The 21,534-nt window shown below is 38.1% G+C and overlaps 1 protein-coding gene across 2 annotated transcripts in view; it reads right to left on the bottom strand.

Moving 5' to 3' along the window:
- Positions 1-1,017: 1,017 nt before the first annotated feature.
- Positions 1,018-21,534, bottom strand: part of NDUFS4 (NADH:ubiquinone oxidoreductase subunit S4) — a 43,609-nt gene continuing 23,092 nt past the window's right edge. For both annotated transcript variants that reach the window (XM_081322123.1, XM_081322124.1), the window contains exons 3-5: positions 12,098-12,270; positions 5,769-5,842; positions 1,018-1,232 (exon numbers count right to left, since the gene is read on the bottom strand). In XM_081322123.1, coding sequence (XP_081178249.1) covers positions 1,129-1,232; positions 5,769-5,842; positions 12,098-12,270 — 351 coding nt within the window. In that variant the 3' untranslated portion in view covers positions 1,018-1,128. The remainder of the gene's footprint in view (positions 1,233-5,768; positions 5,843-12,097; positions 12,271-21,534) is intronic.

The following is a 21,534-nucleotide window of genomic DNA, read 5'->3' as shown; positions in this document are numbered from 1 at the left end:
ATGCGACCATCCTAGAAAAGTGGAAGCGGAGGAAGGGAATGAGCTGAACCGATGGCAGCACCCCAAAAGCCTGAGTGAGAGACGGCTTGAGCTGCAGGGCTGAGTGGAAGTGCCAGGATCAGTGCCAGGCTCCAGCTGGAGCTCGATGCTGATCCTGGCGCTTCTGAGCCCAGAAGAAGCGCCGATCAGCTGGAATGTTGCAGCATCTCCAGGGTCTTGTGATTTACATTCAGACGCTTGGCAACTGATTCATATTTATGACGGTCACAGGGTCCCAGGGTCATGTGAAGTGACCAAAACCTGCTGCAACCACCCAGCAGACAGGGGGGGGGGGAATAAAAACCAAACACCTCCCACCCCATCCTCGCTGACAATCCTCAACAGAAATGCTCACACCAATGAAAACCTCAGACAGGAAGAAGAGCACCGCCGGGCGGGCAGGCAGGTGTCTTGCTTGGCTGTGGCTTGGGGGGCACTTTTTTCAGTACCATTGTAACTTCGAACAGTCACCAAGCGAACTGTTGTAAGTCGAGGACTACCTGTACTTCATCACTTTTTCCTTTTTTTTTTGGTCATCAAGTTTTTGACACCTTGCTAGGCGACTGGTGGTACTCAGATGTTGCCATATCCTAAAAGTGGTACAATGGGTGAAAAGGTTGAAAAGCCCTGTTGTATATAACGAAGTAAAAAAAGCCCCACAAATGACTAATTATGTATTAACAGCTAACATACATACATACATACATACATACACACACACACACATATGAACATATATATATGAACATATATATATATATATATGAATATATATTGAATTATAAAATTATTCAAAAGCCAAGGCTTGGTCTTTAATGCTGCAGCTCATTTCAAACATTCCTTTTAATGAATTCCACGTACAGCAATTTCCTAGAGGTATGAACACCCCAAATCTCCTCTCTAAATATAGGGAAGTTTGTAACAGGTTCAATTGGAGACATCAAAAACATTTTAAATAGACACCACAAGACGCATGAGTAGTTTAAAGGTCAAATTTATTAGGAGATTAAGAGATGTATTATACATGGACTATAAATACAGCACAGCTGACTTTATTCACAGTCAGATGCAGAGACAACCAATGCCAACCTATTTTGTGGACACCCTTGTTCTTTTGTTCCAAGAAAAGTTTGCGCCATAAGACTTGGATTTAGGTTTTGGAATCCTCTGCTCTTGAACATCATAGCTCCAGCCTAGGAAAAAACATGTTGAGAATTCTAAACAACACACATATAGTTGGTAATAGTGAGCAAGTGCAACACAAACAAAAGTAACTTCAAACTTTTAAGAGCTAACAGAAAAGAAATACCAACATATTTGATATACAATATGCAATTACTAGTTTATTCTTTTGCAAAAGGCAGTGAACAATAATCCTTTAAGACAGATATGCCTTAAATGTGTCCTACACCTGTTCCCAGGTTTGTCAGATCTCAGGCACTGTGTGTTCCAACTTTCACCGCTCCTGCTGATGGACCAGGACCGACAGTTGACACATCAAGGCTGTAATCTTATGCATTCACACCTCTCTATCAGATGTCAAGCCAAGTTTTGAAAATATGCCTGGTAGCAGAAGATCCCAATGCCACAAGGAAGCAAGAAGGACAAAGAGGTGAGCTTTGGAGAATTTAGAATGTGATCCCTGAATTCAGAATCAGCTGCTTCACATAACAGGAACCTTGCTAATTTTTCCATAGCTTCACATTTAAAACAAATGGAATTGCCTGATACTAGTCTTTTAAATTGTTGTTTTCCAGCTGTAAACATTATTCTGATTATATTGCTCTGTCAGATTCAGAAAATGGATTTGCATGATGATAATTCCTTTCCCTACAGAGGCAGAAAGGAATGGGCAGTCCGGGACAGACACACAGGATCAAGGAAGGGTAAATGTGATTAATAGACTATTCACACCCCAGTAAAAGTGCAGTAATGATACTCTGCACTTGCTTCTGAGAAAGTTACCTGACAGTGGGAAAGGATAATAGGGAATGAATCTTTTTTATTTTATTCACTTTTATATGCAAGATGTAATCTAGAGAAAATTCAGTTTTAGATCTATACATTTCCATGCAAAACTGTTCACTAGATTATCCAACATGGATCTCTATAAATCTTTTGGCCTATATTTCTTAAAATTCTGTCAACATTATGTGTTGTTAGGGATAATTTAAAGAAACTTTATTCTGAAGTTAATATATATTAAACAGGAAGGCAACTTTTGACTTTAGTTCAGGAATGAAATTGAGTTTAATAACTGCATGTTTGCAGAGTGTAGAAACAAGTACATAAAAAATCACAGGATTTGGCATCATTTGATCTGCTTGAAAATCTCTGCACTCATGAGGCCTAATCATGCAATAAGTGAGACTTATAAACCAAGATAAAGATGCCCAGGCACGGGCAGATGGTAAAACATCTCTCACTCACATTCACTGGAATTAAGCCAATGTTCTTAGTTCTCACTTTAGCAAACCGATTTTCTTGTCAAATATTTGTAGGAAATGAGATAAAGTAAAATGTACAGATTTAGTTTAACACCCACATTTATGGGAGATGAAGGCTTATAAGAACTACTCCCTAAAAATTCTCAGTGTATTTAAGATGCCAGGAGTAACATATTCAATATGTTTTAGTTAAGAAAATTGCTAAATCAACATTTTCGGTCCTGCAAAATGGAGGCAGATGACCCCCAGTTAGAGTTTGATCCAAGAGCTGATCTTCCACTAAAAGCAACAATATTAACTACAAATGCATTTGGGTCAATATAAAAGGGGGAAATAGCCTGTGCCTGCAAAGATGAAGTGAGGAAAGCTAAGTCTCAAAATGAACTAAGGCTTATGACCAAAGTCAAAAATAACAAAAAAAGCTTCTTTCAACATGAAAAAAAACAAGAAAAAAGTTAAGGAAATGATTGGTCCATTAATGGGGGAAAGTGGCAAGAAAGTGACAAGCAACAGGGAGAAAGCAGAACTATTTAACTCATTTTTTGCATCTGTCTTTACACAAAGGGAAAAAAAACAGTCCAACCTATCAAAAACAGTGCCATAAAAAACAGAATAGAAACACAAGATAGGTAAGAAAATGATAAATGAGCACCTGTCCAGCCTAGATGAGTTCATATCACCAGGACCAGATGGATTACACCCCAACGTTTTCAAGGAACTGGCAGATGTGATTTCAGAACCACTGAACTATATTTTTCAAAGATCCTGGAGCACTGGGGAACTACCAGAGGACTGGAAAAGAGCTGATGTAGTTTCCATATTCAAAAAAGGGAAAAAAATAGACCCAGGAAACTACAGACCTATCAGCCTGACCTCAATACCTGGCAAGATTCTGGAAAAGATAATCAAACAACGAATCAGTGAACACCTAGATGCAAACAAAGTCATTACTAAAAGCCAACATGTGTTTGTGAAAAACAGATCATGCCAGACAAATCTTATTGCATTCTTTGACCAAGTGACAAAATTAGTGGACGAGAGGAATGCTGTGGATATAATTTACTTGGATTTCAGTAAGGCATTTGATAAAGTAGATCACAATCTACTACTTGATAAGATAGAAAAATGTGGGTTAGATAGCATTACCACCAGATGGATTCGTAGCTGGCTGACAGGCCGTACTCAGCGTGTGGTCCTCAATGGAACCGCATCTACATGGAAGGAAGTGTGTAGTGGGGTGCCCCAGGGCTCTGTTCTGGGCCCAGTGCTCTTCAATATCTTCATTAATGATTTGAATGAGGGGATAGATGGGGAACTCATCAAATTTGCAGACGACACAAAGCTGGCAGGAATAGCCAATAGTCCAGAAGATAGGCTTAAGATACAGGAGGATCTGGAGAGACCTGAACACTGGGTGCTATCTAACAAAATGAAATTCAATGGTGAAAAAAGTAAGGTTCTACATTTAGGCAGGAAAAACCAAATGCACAGGTATAGTATAGGTGGCACCTTGCTCAGTAGTAGTGACTGTGAGAGGGATCTTGGAGTCCTAGTGGACAATCACTTAAATATGAGCTAGCAGTGTGCTGCAGCTGCCAAAAAAGCCAACACAGTGCTAGGCTGCATTAACAGAGGGATAGAATCAAGATCATGTGAAGTATTAATACCACTTTACAATGCCTTCGTAAGGCCACACTTGGAATACTGCATCCAGTTTTGGTCACCACGATGTAAAAAAGATGTTGAGACTCTAGAAAGAGTACAGAGAAGAGCAACAAAGATGATTAGGGGATGGGAGGTTAAAACATATAAGGAACGGTTGCTGGAATTGGGTATGTGTAGTTTAATGAAGAGAAGGGCGAGGGATGACATGATAGCAGTGTTCCAATATCTCAGAGGCTGCCACAAAGAGGGAGTCAAGCTATTCTCCAAAGCACCTGAAGGGAGGACAAGAAGCAACGGATGGAAACTAGTCAAGGAGAAAAGCAACCTAGAACTAAGGAGAAACTTCCTGACAGTTAGAACAATTAATCAGTGGAACAACCTGCCTCCAGAAGTGGTGAATGTTTCAACACTGGAAGTTTTTAAGATGAGGCTGGACAGCCATTTGTCTGAAATGGCATAGGGTTTCCTTCCTGAGCAGAGGGTTGGACTAGATGACCTTCAAGGTCCCTTCCAACAACAACTTCTTCTTCTTCTTCTTCTTCTGATGATGCATATATCAAATTACTTATTAAGAATCTGTTCCTTGGTGTTGGTTTTAATTTCTAAAGCCATAATGGCTATCTGCAGGACCATTTACTACAGATGGATCCTCCCCCTTCCCCCTGTGACCATGTCTTCATTAGGGATGATCAGGATCATCCCTCCAAAGATGCTTTTCTCAGTACTGGCACTATGGCACATCCATCCTGTCTATTATGATAAAATTGTGTCATAATGTGACACTATTGGGGAAGACAATGTTGGATACAAAAAAACCCATGCAATCCAGCACCAGAGCTTGGTATCAATAAAGGTAAGTTTCCCTTTTCCAGTTGTTGCCGACTCTAGGGGGAGTACTCATCTTCATTTCTTACCTGAAGAAGTCAGCGTTGCCTGAAGACATTTCCATAGTCATGTGGCCAGCATGACTATACATCAAGGTGCACGGAACGCTGTTACCTTCCCACTGAAGTGGTACCTATTTATCTACTTGCATTTGCATGCTTTCAAACTGCTAGGTTGGCAGGAGCTGGGGCAAGTAACAGGAGGTCACCCTGTCACGTGGCACTCAGGTTTGAACCCAGGCTGTCAGCTATCCAGCTCAGCATGTTTAACCACTGAACCATCGCACTCCCTTTTGGTATCAATATTCCAAGCAAAATGATACACAAGGGAAAAATCTGCCTGGGATGTTTGCAAGCTAAGACACCAATCACTCTGTGCCAAGGTAGTGAGGATGACTTAGAAAATGAAAGTGACAAGGATCTATGAAGGGCAACTGAACAATTTTTACTACTGATGAGGTTCAATATGTTTTATTATCAACAATATCAAGTGTTAATCCAAACTTCAATTTCAAACAATGTAAGAGAATGTTAATATTTGAATGTTCTACTTCAGAATCATATAGCAGTTCCTGTTGTGCAGTACTTAGTACACTAGGTACTGCTACCCACTCAACAGAACACATCTGCCAAGATGAAATTTCAGCCCAATGCCACTGCTATTTCTTTCTGCTAGTAGCTCAAACTCCCCCTCTCATTCAATAGCATGCACTCTGGTTGCTGCTGTACATACCATTTTTTTCAGCAAATGCAATAGCATCTTCTTTTGTAGAGAAAGTTAGCTGGATATTGGACAGAGGATCCGCTCTGTAAATAATAAAACATGGAAATAGCAGGTAAACATTTAAAAGTTGCACTATGATTTCAGAAAAACTATTAAGATAAATATTTTCTATTGCCAAAATGGCACAATCATTGGCTCCTGTAAATTATCTTTGTATCTCTGAGAGAAAAGGCACATGAAGTTTCAATAGTCACAAAGGTGCTTTTTCAAAAGGCAACTGGACCAAAGGTTCAAGATCTGAAGAAGCTACTCGGATGAGCAGTGAAATGTTTTCAAGGGAAAAAACAAAGAAAGTTTAATTGCCTTCTGAAGCACTTTTGGGACAACCATGACCTGGATGACTGAGAATCTCCATAGACAGCTTCAAAAGAGATTCCTAATGGACATATAGAATGAAAAGATACTACGTATGGTTTTAATGAGTGTTCTGAACTGAGTTGGGAAACCAATGGGCAAACCCTCTGCTTCTGAAACTAAGTAATAAAATTCACTAGTAAATTCTAACAACCATATTCTGTACTATTTGAAGCTTCACAATACATTGCAGTAATGCTGATTAATATTTATTAAACATCACAGCATCTAGACATTAAGAGATAGCAAAAATGGGCAAAAGTATTTGGGTCTATAATAACAGTACTAATGCTGTCATACTGGGAATTTGAGGACAATCCTATCCAGAACTGAAGGATTAACAACTCCACAAATACAATGACAGCACTTTCCTCTTCTTGGAGTTCAGCTCCTGTTTATTTACTATCACCTAGACCATTGTCAAAACCAGACACTGGTTCAGCAGCTCCATGGCCTCACCTGACTCATAAGGCAAGGGAAAAGTGCCATCATATGCTGATCACATTTAACTCCAAATCCCTAGGTGACCACATCTAGTAGTTTCAGAGAGGTTGTTAGAAAAACAACAGATGGTATAGCATAGAATGGAAGCTTGTGGGCACAATACAAGTGTGCCTCAGGCCTGGCTGGAAATCCCATGGATTTTTAAAATACAGATCTGGCTAGAACAACCACACAACCTTGCATGCATTCTTTATTTAAATTTAAATCATATTCTCTATCCAAAAATTGAGACAAATTGCTAGCTGCCTGCTTCTAATTCTAAGTTTCACAACAGCTTATGTGGGTTAGAAATGCATTTTATGACACCAGAAAAAGGAAACAAAAATAATCTAGTTTTTCTCTGTGCATTCTGATTTTTTATTTTAGAGGAGGAGGAGGAGGCTGAACCACAAAAGGGCCAAGAATTCTTAGCCTTCCATTTTCTGAGTAAGCCAAACATCCAAACCCACAGTCCGGACTGAAATGTTAAACATGTGCTTACTTAATTTTTCAGAATATCTCTTTCATGAATAACACCACCACAGTCACTAAAATAGAACTTCTAGTACTACCAAGGGAAGCATGATGAATTCTCAGAATTTATGAGAATAAATCTGTTACAGCAACTCTGAAATTATGTAAAATGTGTCTCAAGGTTATAAAAGTCTGTGTGCAATTGCTTCATTGCAAAAAGTCCTTTTGATCTGCAACTAAATCTTCATAAAATCTGCAGTACTTTCTTCAGTGATGCAGAACTAACTTTCTGACTTTAGAAAGCAAGGAAATAGGTGACAGATGAAGAAAGACTGTAAACCAAATGGCTTCTTTCATTTATTTCATTGATAAAAAAATTAACAAATTGTTAAAGCATTATGGAGATACTACCACATTTATTATACAACAAAAATGCGTCCACTCTCATATTGAGGGCAGCAAGTTTTGAGCTAAGAATGTGAGCAGTTATAATACAAGTTGGAAAATCTTATTTTTTTACTGAAGTCCAAGATCCCATACTGCTTTACTAAGATAAATCAAGATTGATTTGTTTTCTTAAGACACAAATCTATCTAATACAGTACAATAAGGTAAACTAAGAATGTTCCCAAAGAATTTGCTTCAGCCAGTATCTAAAGTGGCATAGTCCACAAAGAGGCAGCCTAATCCTAAAAGTAAGAGTCTTAAGGAACCCAGGTAATTACTTTAAGAACCTAGATCAAATATTACCTAAGCTGGAAGCATCTCTACTGATACATATCTGCTTGTCACATCTGTTTGCAACTTTTAGCAACGCTTTCACTGGAATGTATTCTCTATCTGACTGAATTGATAAGATGTGGGGATTTATCATGTTTATATAGTCTACAGATAAACCAAAAATTTGTTGGAATATAGTGATTATTTCACAGACATTGCTTAGTCACATGCAAAGGGAACAAATCAGATCCTGCAAATTACCACAAAATGTGTTTTATCTATAATTAGTAAATTATATCTTTTATTGTAATTTCTTTAATTGTTGTGAATTGTCCAGATTCTGGGCTAAGATCCATTGTTGTTGTTAGCTGCGAAGTCATGTCTGACCCATCGCAACCCTATGGACAATGTTCCTCCAGGCCTTCCTGTCCTCTACCATCTTCTGGAGTCCATTTAAGCTCACGCCTACTGCTTCAGTGACTCCATCCAGCCACCTCATTCTCTGTCGTCCCTTTCTTCTATGGCCCTCAATCTTTCCCAGCATTAGGCTCTTCTCCAGTGAGTTCTTCCTTCTCACTAGGTGGCCAAAGTATTTGAGTTTTAGCTTCAGGATCTGGTCTTCTAAAGAGCAGTCAGGGTTGATCTCCTCTAGGACTGACCGGTTTGATCGCCTTGCAGTCCAAGGAACTCGCAGGAGTCTTCTCCAGCACCATAGTTCAAAGGCTTCAATTCTTTGGCGCTCAGCCTTTCTTATGGTCCAACTTTCACTGCCATACATTGCAACTGGGAAGACCACAGCCTTGACTATACACACTTTTGTTGACAGGGTGATGTCTCTGCTTTTAGGTGTGCTGTCTAGATTTGCCATTGCTTTCCTCCCCAGGACCAAGCGTCTTTTAATTTCTTGGCTACAGTCCCCATCTGCAGTGATATTGGAGCCCAGGAAAATAAAATCTGTCACTACCTCCATTTCTTCCCCATCTATTTGCCAGGAATTGAGAGGGCCAGATGCCATGATCTTGGTTTTCTTAATGTTAAGTTTCAAGCCAACTTTTGCACTCTCCTTCTTCACCCGCAACAAGAGGCTCTTTAGTTCTTCTTCACTTTCTGCCATTAGAGTGGTATCATCAGCATATCTAAAGTTGTTGATATTTCTCCCGGCAATCTTAATTCCAACTTTTGATTCATCTAGCCCTATCTTTCTCATGATGTGCTCTGCATATAAGTTATTTATTTATTTATTTATTTATTTATTTATTTATTTATTTATTTATTATATTTTTATACCGCCCTTCTCCCGAAGGACTCAGGGCGGTGTACAGGGCAATAAATACAAAAACAATTTTGAACCAATCAGTGGTTCTGTGTCCAGTTCTCATTGTTGCTTCTTGACCCGCATATAGGTTTCTCAAGAGACAAATAAGATGGTCTGGTACGCCCATCTCTTTAAGAACTTGCCACAGTTGGTTGTGATCCACACAATCAAAGGCTTTAGCATAGCCAATGAAGCAGAAGTAGATGATTTTCTGGAACTCCCTAGCTTTCCCCATGATCCAGTGTATGTTGGCAATTTGATCTCTAGTTCCTCTGCCTCTTCGAAATTCTGCCTGTACGTCTGGTAGTTCTAGACCCACATACTGCTGGAGTCTAGCTTGTAGGATTTTAAGCATAACTTTACTAGCATGTGAAATGAGTGCAATGGTGCGATAGTTTGAACATTCTTTGGCACTGCCTTTCTTTGGAATTGGAATGTAAACTGATCTTTTCCAATCCTGTGGCCACTGTTGAGTTTTCCAAATTTGCTGGCAAATTGAGTGTGGGCACTTTTACTGCATGGTCTTTTAAGATTTTGAATAGCTCAGCTAGAATACTGTCACCTCCACTAGCTTTGTTGTTGCTCAGCTTTTCTAAGGCCCATTTCACTTTACATTCTAGGATGTCTGGTTCGAGGTCAGTGACCACCTCATTGTGGTTATCAGGGATGCTAAGCTCATTCTTGTATAGTTCTTCTGTGTAATTTTGCCACCTCTTCTTAATCTCTTCTGCCTCTGTTAGGTCCCTGCCATTTTGGTCCTTTATCATGCCCATTTTTGCATGAAACGTTCCCTTCATCTCTCCAATTTTCTTGAAGAGATCTCTGGTCCTCCCTATTCTATTATTTTCTTCTATTTCTTTGCACTGTTCATTTAAGAAGGCATTCTTATCTCTTCTATCTATTCTCTGGAATTCTGCATTCAATTGGGCGTATCTTTCTTTTTCTCCCTTGCCTTTCGCTTCCCTCCTTTCCTCAGCTATTTGCAAAGCTTCCTCAGAAAGCCATTTTGCTTTCTTGCATTTCTTTTTCTTTGGGATGGTTTTAGTTGCTACCTCTTGTACAATGTTGCGACCCTCTGTCCATAGTTCTTCAGGCACTCTGTCTATCAGATCTAATTCCTTAAATCTATTTGTCACCTCTACTGTATATTCAACAGGGATATGATTTAATTCATACCTGAGTGGCCTAGTGCTTTTCCCTACTTTCTTCAGTTTAAGCCTAAACTTTGCAGTGAGAAGCTCATGGTCCGAGCCACAGTCAGCTCCTGGTCTTGTTTATACTGACTGTATAGAGCTTCTCCATCTTTGGCTGCAGAGCACATCATCAATCTGATTTCTGTGTTGACCATCTGGTGATGTCCATGTGTAGAGCCGTCTCTTGGGTTGTTGGAAAAGAGTGTTTGCTATGACCATCGTATTCTCTTGACAAAATTCTATCAGTCTGTGCCCTGCTTCATTTTGTACTCCAAGGCCAAACTTGCCTGTTATTCCGGTTATCTTTTGGCTTCCTACTTTGGCATTCCAATCCCCCATGATGATAAGGACATCATTTTTTGGTGTTAGTTCTATAAGGTGCTGTAGGGCTTCATAGAACTGGTCAATTTCATCCTCTTCAGCACAGGTGGTTGGGGCATAGACTTGGACTACTGTGATATTGAATGGTTTGCCTTGGATTCGAACTGAGATCATTCTGTCATTTTGGGGATTGTATCCTAGTATTGCTTTTCCTACTCTTTTTTTGACTATGAAGGCTACTCTTGCCCGCAGAAGTATACCTGATGGTGATCTGAATTAAATTCACCCATTCCTGTCCATTTTAGTTCGCTGATTGTTGATGTTCAGTTTTGTCATCTCTTGTTTCACCATGTCCAGCTTGCCTTGATTCATGGATCTTACATTCCAGGTTCCTTTGGAGAAAAAATCTTTACAGCATCGGACTTTCCTTTCACCACCAGATACATCCCCAGCTGAGCATCCTTTCGGCTTTGGCGCAGTCACTTCATTCTTTCTGGTGCTACTAGTACTAGCCCTCTGATCTTCCCCAGTAGTATACTGGATGCCTTGCGACCTGAGGGGCTCATTTTCCAGCGTCATATCTTTTTGCCTTTTGGTACTGTCCAAAGGGTTTTCATGGCAAAAATACTGGAGTGGGTTGCCATTTCCTTCTCCAGTGGATCACGTTTTGTCAGAACTCTCTGCTATGACCTGTCTGTCTTGGGTGGCCCTGCACGGCATAGCTCATTGCTTCATTGAATTACGCAAGCCCCTTTGCCACAAGGCAGTAATCCATGAAGGGGTAAAATCCATTAGGCTATAGTAAATAAAGATGACTGTCTGTTTTGGCCTCTCATTTCTTTATCAGTAAAATTTAACCTAGCTTTTTTTCCCTTTCTGAAGCATTTTCTCACAGGTGCAAGGTCTGCTTTTTTCAAATCAACTGAATGTTGATCAATTGATTGGACAGGATTTGACCAACCAGTTTGTCCCTTGAGCCTGATGTCATGGGCTGAGAGTGAGTGACATTGCCCAAAGTTACCCAACTGGCTTTCATGCCTAAAGAGGGACTAGAACTCACAGTCTTCTGGCTTCTAGCCTGATGCTTTAATCACTACACAAAACTGATTCTTATGTAATGTACCGGTAGCTAATAACAACAATTTGATGTTGTCTGACTCTTGGAATTTTCATGGACTATTTAATGCAACTTCACCTGGTCATTTGTACATTTTACCACCCGATGACCCCCTTTCTCGAGTGTGAGAATCGCTTCAATTTCACATTTAGAAGTTAACAAAAAAAATCCCAAATAAAAATAACATCCTTGGCAAAAACATAACGTTATTAGAACTTTTAAAATCTAATCATGCTTGATAAATGTCTGTTTTAGTTGACCAAAGAATAAACTTTGAAAATGCTAACTATTTTATACTTACGAAGATGCCCAACCCATCAGTGGGTTTTCCCAACGCTCCCTTGTGTCAAATTCCATTTTCCATTTTTTTGTGTTATTAACACCAGCTTGCATGGCATTACGGGCTGGAACAAAAATATAAGCTTTTCTTGTTTTAATATGCTCCTCCGGAACACCAGTTAGAGGGCTAATGTCCTATGAAAACAAGAAAGAAGAGATAAACAAGTGCATTTTTAAAAATGCCAATGACTTATACTTTGGGGTAAGTTAATTTTCATTGAGAGGAATGAAATGCAGAGGTTCCAAATCTATTCATTATTCACGTATAGGATAACAAATATTCAAGAGTCTTTTATACAGCTTACATAGTCTTTCTGGAATTACAATTTTTCACTGAACAGAAGATCATTAACATTTAAACCTCAGGGATGCTATGGTACCTTTGCAATGCCCTGCTGCAAACATTTCTTCTGTAGTGTTTAGGCTAAAACATGTAGCACTACGGGGCACCCCAGAAGTCTTAATGCAGCTTAACACCATAGATTTATCTCAGTGCCATGACTAAGCAGTTTTGCAGGCAGTCCTTGTTCAGTGACTACCTTGCTGTGATTATCGTGATGACTCTAAATTCTATATTTCACCTCCACATTCTACACCACACTTGACTTATGTTTCAAATCTACAGCTTTTGGTACTGCCCAGTTGAATGAAGAATTTTGGAAAGCAAAAAAGTTTGCACATTTTTGTGCGCTTTTGCTGACTATTAAAAGTTTTGACTTTCTCCCCAAACGACCAAATTAACCTAGTAGAGTAATTCAAAACTACCACCTACTTTAGATTTTTGCCTGCACAATGCCAAAGGGGATGGCTTGAACCTCTTTCTTCTGCCTGTCTCCAAAACAAAGGCTGATCTGATACAAGACCAACTCTTAGCAGACAGAAGTAATCCAAACCAGTGATGACACGACTTAAATTTAAGGAGGCAAACAAATTTAAATAGCACACTGTGATTTTAAAAAATAAGCCTCCAGCTACCAACCTCAGTGCATCTGCTGTCAAAGAATTTAAAAGCTGTTCTCAGCAGACCATTCCTGGAAAAGGGGAGGCATGTCTTCCACTCCCCCCTCCCCTTTTTGTTTCACTTTATAAAATCAACTCAGAGAGATCAGTCACAACTGCCAAGTGTGAAATGTTTGTCTTGCATTTAGAACTAAGGGAGGGAAAACCCACAGGAAATTACAACAACACATAAAAGCTGAGCTCAGACTACCTAAAGCAAACTGTCAAAATATTTTAACTGTTTAATCATAAATGTTTCCTTTGAGTCCAAATAGTGTTTATATAAAATTCCAGACTAGTCAAAATATGAAGACACACCAATTATTAGTCAAAAAGTTGCAACATACAAAACTACACTCTCTTCTGACAGACAGGCATTATTGCAAAGGTTGGGCAATCAATTGTAGTACTTCACACAATTTGTTTCACCAATGGTAAAAATAAGGCGAGGCTTAACTGTTGCAGCTTGTCTGTTTATAAAAATCAACTGGCAATTTATTTACATTTACACAGATACATTCTTAAAATTAGGATTTGTGTGCCTCTGCATAAATATGTAACTGACAAAAAAGCAGTTTCTACCGATTCTAAAAGGGATGCCACAAAATTTGCAGACATATACATTAAGGAAAAATAACTTTATGTACCCAGCCTTCATACTATTTACTTTTGGAATAAACTATGTTATGGAAAGTGTAGAAAAATATTAAGAAATGGTAAAGAAAAAATAACCCTAAACATGAGGTAAGTAAAGTAGCTAAATTTAGTTTATACCAACACCATTCCCAATATTTTCCCACAATATTTTTCATTCTTCCAGAATGCTTGTAAAGCTTCTCATGCCCTTCTTTTGCAGGACCTCATCAACTCCATCCAATCACCACTTTCAACTGGGAAGACCATGTCTATATATCACTTCATACGTTGCCTTTTGTTCTTTTAAATTTTTTATTTGTAAGATTCATTAGCTCCATCCAACTACAGCTTTTCTGGTTTTTCCCATTCTCTTGACCCATTCACTCTGCTTCCAGGTATTAGTTTTATAATTCAATCCTCTTTCATTCTCTCTATATGACCCAACAATTTATGTCTTTGAATTAGCCACTCACTTTTGCATTTTGCCTTCCTTCCTTCCTTCCTTCCTTCCTTCCTTCCTTCCTTCCTTCCTTCCTTCCTTCCTTCCTTCCTTCCTTCCTTCCTCCCTCCCTCCCTCCCTCCCTGCAAATTCATGTACTTTCTGGGGAAGTCAGTTAAATTACTGTTGCTAGTCTTCATTGTCCTGTCAAAAGCAACTATCTTCACCACTCATACATTAATTTTCTTATTATACATTGCATCATACAATCTAACATTTCCTGTAAATACTTCAGATTCTTAACCAACAATTCAGGTTCTCCACATACAGTCACATCTGTTTCCCCAACCAATGTATGTAACATTATCACAAAGTTTCTTGATATATTTATCAATAAACAGAGTAAACAACATATACCAATGTGGACTAATTTGCTAAGTGTTACTCTCACTAACTTACTCTCATAAATGATTTATTTCTATCATATAGTGTAATATTGGTATTGCATTCAGCAACCAATTTTTCCTGCTAATGATATGGACAGTGCCATCAGTTTCAACATATTTTGGCCACAAGCCTAGTCAATGCTACAGTCAAAGCCCAGTTTTAATGCACATAATATCATGTCATTCTATACAAACTAGAATCTTCAGAAACTACTTTGCAAACCAATGTATTATTGTCCATATCCTACCAACCATAAGATACATAAAATATGCTTGAGATGCAATAGCCATAGAGGTGTTCCTGGAAATAATGTGTGACTGCAGCCCGATGCATTTTTTTTAGCTGCCATATGCATCTTAAAACAACAAAAAGAAGAAAAAGAAAGTTGTGGAAAAGGCAGCTGCAAGATGGGGCTAGGAGCAGCTTCTCCCATTTGCCATCTGTTTAATGAGATTTTTGTGAATGGCCACAGTGACAATTATTTTGCACATGTATAAGCCTCCTCATGTCAGTTTGTTAAGAGTTCCCATGGTATGATTCAAGATTCCAAATGTGTTTACCGGTCTTCAAAAGCTACTCCTGCAAAAATCTCCAGATCTTTATTGACCCCAGAGATATATTTGGATAAGTATGCATCTGAAGTTAAGACATCAAGGAGAAAATGCTGCAACTTCATTTTACATATTTCTGAATTTTCTTCCTGAACCAGAAAGAGAATATTTTATAAGTAAACCTATCTCATGTAGGATATATGAAAAGTATAATTCAATGAGAATATCTCATTAAAGGAAATTAGATCACTACTTGAAATAAGCAAGGAATGTATTAGGCTGGTTCACCTCCATGGTCTACCCCTGTGGTACTTGGTAAGAATGGGTTCAATGCACAATTTCCCTGTGTTTGTCTCCAATGGATGCTATGAGGAAATAAGACCATTCTGACTAAAAGTAGACACAATGAGGGAAGGCAATCATTGCCTATATTCATTCTTTTAAAATGAAACCTTTTCTAGTTTTCTCAGACATCACCAGGGCATTACTGCTCTTTCCACAGTCTTCACCCAGGGCACTTACAAAGAAAACATCAAACACAGAAGTATAGTAAGATACATGCCTTACAAAGCTGCTAGCATTAGCAAATTACTTTTCAATCTCAGTTTTCACTCCACTAAATCAATTTGCACAATGGATGCAAACTTTAACACAGTGGATCACAATGTTAAGATACTTAGATTATGCTTTACCAAACAGCCACCATAAAGAGGTATACATTAGAAGCTGCAATTTAGCAGGAAAAAAACAAATGTGAGCTACAATTTCTTCCATGGGAAAAAGAGAATATAAAGACTGTTTTGCAAGGCTGGAGGGATTAATCTGCTTAACTACCATAATGTGTGTCACTCAGGAGCATTTCACGAGCAAAAGCCAGACATCTGAACATTAGCTTGCTGGAATAATTTTCATTTTTTAACATAATCAATAAATTTAACTTTTAAATAAATACCAATCATGCTTTTTTATTTTTTGACAAATTACTAATAATCATCTTTTCTTCCATCAGAAAGTTCTATTGATCTTGAATACTGAGAAGCATGATGTATGGACAAAAAAAATGTAGGAGCTATGACTGATACTAGAAACGTATGTTCTGAACATAAACCTCATTTGATTTAATAGATCTGACTAAAATTGAAATATTCAAGAATAACATCTTCCTACTCCAAGTTGCATTTTGAAATGTATAACAATCTACTGTAGTTATTTCATCCACATAGCTTTAGCTGCTGACCAAAGAAACCATCTTTTTAGTCACATTTAAAAGGGTTAAATCTCCTGCTTCTAGATACTATTTAAAATATTTTAGGAATTGGGAGGGGAAAAAAACTAAATTCAATTCTCTACTATGTCACATCTCTGGAGGGAGCTGAAAATGGCTGTCCACCAACAGTTGCCATCCAACCTGACTGAGTTTGAGAGGATTTGCAAGGAAGAATGGCAGAAAATCCCCCGATTCAGTATGTAAAGCTGGTCGTGTCATACCCAAAAAGACTCGAGGCTGTAATTGCTGCCAAAGGTACCTCAACAATGTGATATTTCATTTTTTTCTTCTTAATAAAGTTAGAGAGATTTCTAAAATTCTGTGTTCACTTTGTCATTATGGGGTACTGAGTGTAGATTAATGAAAAATAATAATTTCAACAATTATAGAATAAGGCTGCAGCCTAATAAAATTGACAAAAGTGAAGGGGGCCTGAATACTTTCTGAATGCAGTATGTATGTATTCATGCATTTATGTGTACATGTGTGTGTATACTAATAAAACTTTATATATAAAATGAATTAGTATGGCACATAATTTTATTTTCAAGCCTACTCTCAGGTGTAGTGATCTAAAGAAGAAACCTTAAATATTCCTTTTCGTTTTCTTTTTTTAAAGAGTTAAGTATTTTATAATAGGACTCTTGGAGATTTAAGAAACTCCAATATAATAAATACTAGTATATAAACTAGTATTTATACCATATACTCCCCCAAAGGAAGGGGAATGGAATTACTAACTCAAAAACCAAACAAACAGTGAAATAATGTCCATTACTATGATCTTGCTTTAGTTCTCAATCACTTTGGCCAACTTATTATGACACACAAGTTTACAAGGTGAAGTAAAGGTTTTAAAGAAAAAGGCAGAATAAAAGCTTGTTTCTGCCCCAAGTTATTTATGGACATTTAAGTGTCAGCAGTTTGTGTTTCAAGAGACAGAAATACATCCAAAATTTCCCATCTGCACAATCCCAAAGATACCGTATAGCATCCATGTGAGCAAGTAGCTGTTTAACATTTTCCTCCTCTCTAAATAAAGGAAGCTGGAACAAGCGACGGGAAGTTGATGTCAAAATGCAGAAAACCTCCCAGCAAGCTCCCAGCAGCCACCCAAGATTCCGAAACTTGCTAGCTGCCCTCTTTTCAATGCCAGAATTTCACACATTTCAATGACCATTATGACTTCAAAGAATCAAATTTTCATCATTGTCCATCATCTGCCAGTTGATTTGTATAAAGAAGTTCTGCATGCACTCAAGACAAAAGGCTCCTTACTTCCATGGCTATGTATCAAGTTTAAAAGTACTGTTTGTGACAGTTGTGTCTGTGGTAAATTGGGATAACACTAAAGAAGTGCAGCTGCTCTGCAGGAGCCTCCTTTTTGGCTGCATTTCAGTTAAATAAAAACTGAATAATTAGTCCCTGCTTTTATTAAACTGAAAAAATGCCAGTGGCCTTCATAATTACTTCCGGTTCCCTAGCCTACTTCAACTCCATAATAGATCCTTGGATTAAAAAAAAGAGAAGGATTAAAGACCAAAAACCTCCCATATTTTTTTTGACAAAAGATAGCACAAATATGCAAAAATAATTTTAACTGTGATCTCAAAGATGATGCAAGTTGGCTGAACAGCGTGAATGTTAAACAAAGGCGTATAACAAATTTTATCTGCTGAACTTCAAAAATACTAATGTGAAAATTTGGGTTGCATTAGTTTAGTTGCTTTTCCCATTGCACTGCAGCCTTCTCCTACCCTTGATGGATCTCCATCATTTCCTGACAGGATGGTCCAGCTGCGCTTAAGTTTAACTATAGACCTGCTGGCTAAAAACTGAGGAAACTGCAGGCCCTTTTGAAAAGACTTCAAGACCTCGCTATGTAGCCAGGGCTGGAATTCAGATGGCTCCATTGTTCAGGTGTCCATTTTTATTTTCCCTCTCCTAGGGTTTGGATTTTGTTTTTATGATATTTATGAACATGGATTTTTATTCTGTTGTTTCTTATGTGATTGTTTTGTACCACAGAGTCACTGAGATTGATGGCTGTATAAATTTAGTAAATAATTCTGAAAGGTATTCAGGCAGACGTGTAATTTCTCCTACAGAAAGAAGTGAAGAAAAGTTACATAAACAGGTCTCCTATGAGAAGCAACCTAAGTAAGTTCATTTCCATATACAACACTGTTCAGTTGTGAGTTAATTCTCACAAACAGGTGCAAACAGGTCTGTTCCTTTCCTGTGTAGTGCAGTATGCACTGTGAACTAAGGGATGTGTGAATAATTCAGGGGTTCAAATAGAAAGACTCCTGGTTACTAGGACAACTGAAAACCAATTCCAAAAACAGGTACATCCTCTGAAAGTCTCAACACAACTACTTCAGAAGCTTTCCTATAATGTTTATATACACATGGATGGACTACACTGCCATGAGGACTGTCAGAAAAGGGGCTGTATATTTATTATTGAGACAACTTGGGGAAACTTTCAAAATAGTTGTACCAAGAGCTCTGGAGCATGCAGCTGTGTGTCAAGACAGCAGGCATTGTAAATCACTTCTTCAAATGTTTTGTACAACCATTGTATAAAGTATACCATACAGTGTTTTTCTGCCTCTTTGTATCTTCAGGCTTTTGGAGGATTTTAAAATATGTGGAAATGTGTATAAAATTTAGCCAAAACTACAAGGACCTATTTTAAAATAGCAAGAATGTTACCCGATAGAACACTTGTGAGATACGTGCTGATTTTTTAGTTGATTTTAAAATAAATTTTAAAGAATCACCATCCTACAATAATCAAACTTAACGGCCTCTCATAATTTACCTTTGATTCAGACCTCAAAGTAGCATGCTACTGATTTGCTTAGAAAGGAGAGTATAAAAAAGTAAATTTAGGAAACTCTGTTTTTTCCCCATTTACTTGCCTTACATAAATGATTATGTAGAAATTTTAATATCTGCTTAGCATCTCTGCCCTGAACTCCCTCCACTGGCACTATAACTAAACCATAAAAATTCTCTGAGCACATGTATCCTCTGGAGCATCTGGATATGGACCAATTTCTTCTTCACATTAATTCACCCTTTGTGCATTTATCCACAAGTGCATTAAATTCCATAGAATAAATAAATTCCATAGAATCTTAGAGCTGGAAGAGACCTTGGAGGTCTTCTAATCCAACACCTTGCTCAGGGCAGGAGTCTTATACCATCCCAATCAAACAGTTGTCCAGTCTATTTTTGAAAATGTGCAGTGATGGAGCACCCACAATCCCAGGAGGCAAGCTATTCCATTGATTAATTGTTCTTATTAACTTTTATATTTCTTTTTACTTCTACCTTGTCTCTGTCTATGACAAGTTTCCACCCATTACTTCTTGTCCTGCACTATGGTGCCCTAGAGAATAAATCAATCCTTTCTTCTTTGGGGCATCCTCTCAAGTACTGGAAGACAGTTATCATGTTCCCCCTGATCCTTCTCTTCAATAGGCTAGACATATCCACCTCTCTCAACCATTTGTCACACAATTTAGCCTCCAGACCTTTTATCATCTTTGTTGCTCTTTTCTGCACACTTTCCAGGGTTTCAAGATCTTTTTTGTATGGTGGTGACCACAAATGGTGATACTAGCCCTCTGTTGATGCAGCCTAGGACTGCACTGGCTTTTCAAGAGCACAAGACATTACTGCTGATGCATGTTGGATAATTAAGAAAGGTAAACAAAGCAAAAATAAGTCACTGTATGCTTTGTTGATAACAGAAAGGCCTTTGGTTGTGTCAAACATGTCAAGCTGTGGAATATGTTCAGAAAAAATGGGAATCCCAGAGCATTCCACTATCCTCATTGAGAAACTTTTATACAGGTCAGGAAGCTTTAGGGAATGTTATTTTTAGTCTTTTGTCATGATCCCATCATTCTCTGTTAGCCTTAGAGTTCTTTGTAGCTGCTTTTTACCAAAGGAAGTTGTGGCCCATTAAATTGCTCCACCCTGAAAGCAGATAGATCCTGTTGGTTTCTGAGGGAATTTGGGATTATTCCTGAGGCTCTGATGTGCTGGTTATCTCAGATAAGAGCACTCCTTCTACAAGTGGAACCCCAAAAGCCCTTTGGTTTTATAAGGATTTCTGGGAGATGAAGTGGCATATGAGATGCCTACAGCACTGCTGAAGGAAGATGAATATCAAATCTGATCAAGCAAAAGCAAAATTTTCTATTAAGGTTTTCTTCGTGACAATAAGGATGGTAAAATTTATTTTTCCACTCACTCTATAGATAGCCAACCAGTATCCTTGTTAAGGATACTGTAGATCTGATATTTCCTGAGAAGGAAGTAGGAGAAAAATCTGCAGGGTTGCTGTAAAGAATATGCTTTTTAAAAGTGTTTATATAGCCACCAACCTTATAACTAATTCTGGACAGCTCTCAATCAATATTCTCAGCATCTATAAAGAAAATTCACTCAGATCTGTTTGGTTCATCTTTTGGGTTTTGATCTTTAGTTCTTTTCCAACTGCTTGATCATTGCCTTCAAAGGTTGCAAGTAATTGACCATAATTGAGCCCAAAATTTCTGTTGCTAAGTGAAACATTTGTTAAATGAATTTTATCCCATTTTATGACTTCTTGTCACAGTTAAGTGAATCACTGCAGTTCTTAAGTTAGTAACACGATTGTTAAATGAATCTGGCTTCCCCACTTTGCTTGTCAGAAGTTGCAAAAGGGGATTATAATGTTACTTTGCAGTGTTTCCTGCAGTAGACAAACATTTGCAAGATGTTACAAGAAAACTTTTGAAAATTTGTGGCAACCATCATAAATATGAGTCAGTTGCCAAGCATCTGAATTTCGATCACGTGACCAGGGGGATGCTGCAATGGTCCTAAGTATGAAAAATGGTCATGTCACTTTTTTCAGTGCCATTGTAACTTTGGTCACTAAATGAATTGTAAGTCAAGGACTACTTGTATAAGAATGCAGATATGAGAATTTCAAAAAATTAATAACTACGAAAGGAAGTCCAGTTACTATTGAATATATTTAGTAAAATGAACTGTCA

The sequence above is a fragment of the Vipera berus genome, assembly GCF_964194415.1.
Source record: "Vipera berus genome assembly, chromosome: 2".
In the NCBI taxonomy this organism is placed as follows: Eukaryota; Metazoa; Chordata; class Lepidosauria; order Squamata; family Viperidae; genus Vipera; species Vipera berus.
This window is presented reverse-complemented; position numbering and strand designations above follow the sequence as displayed.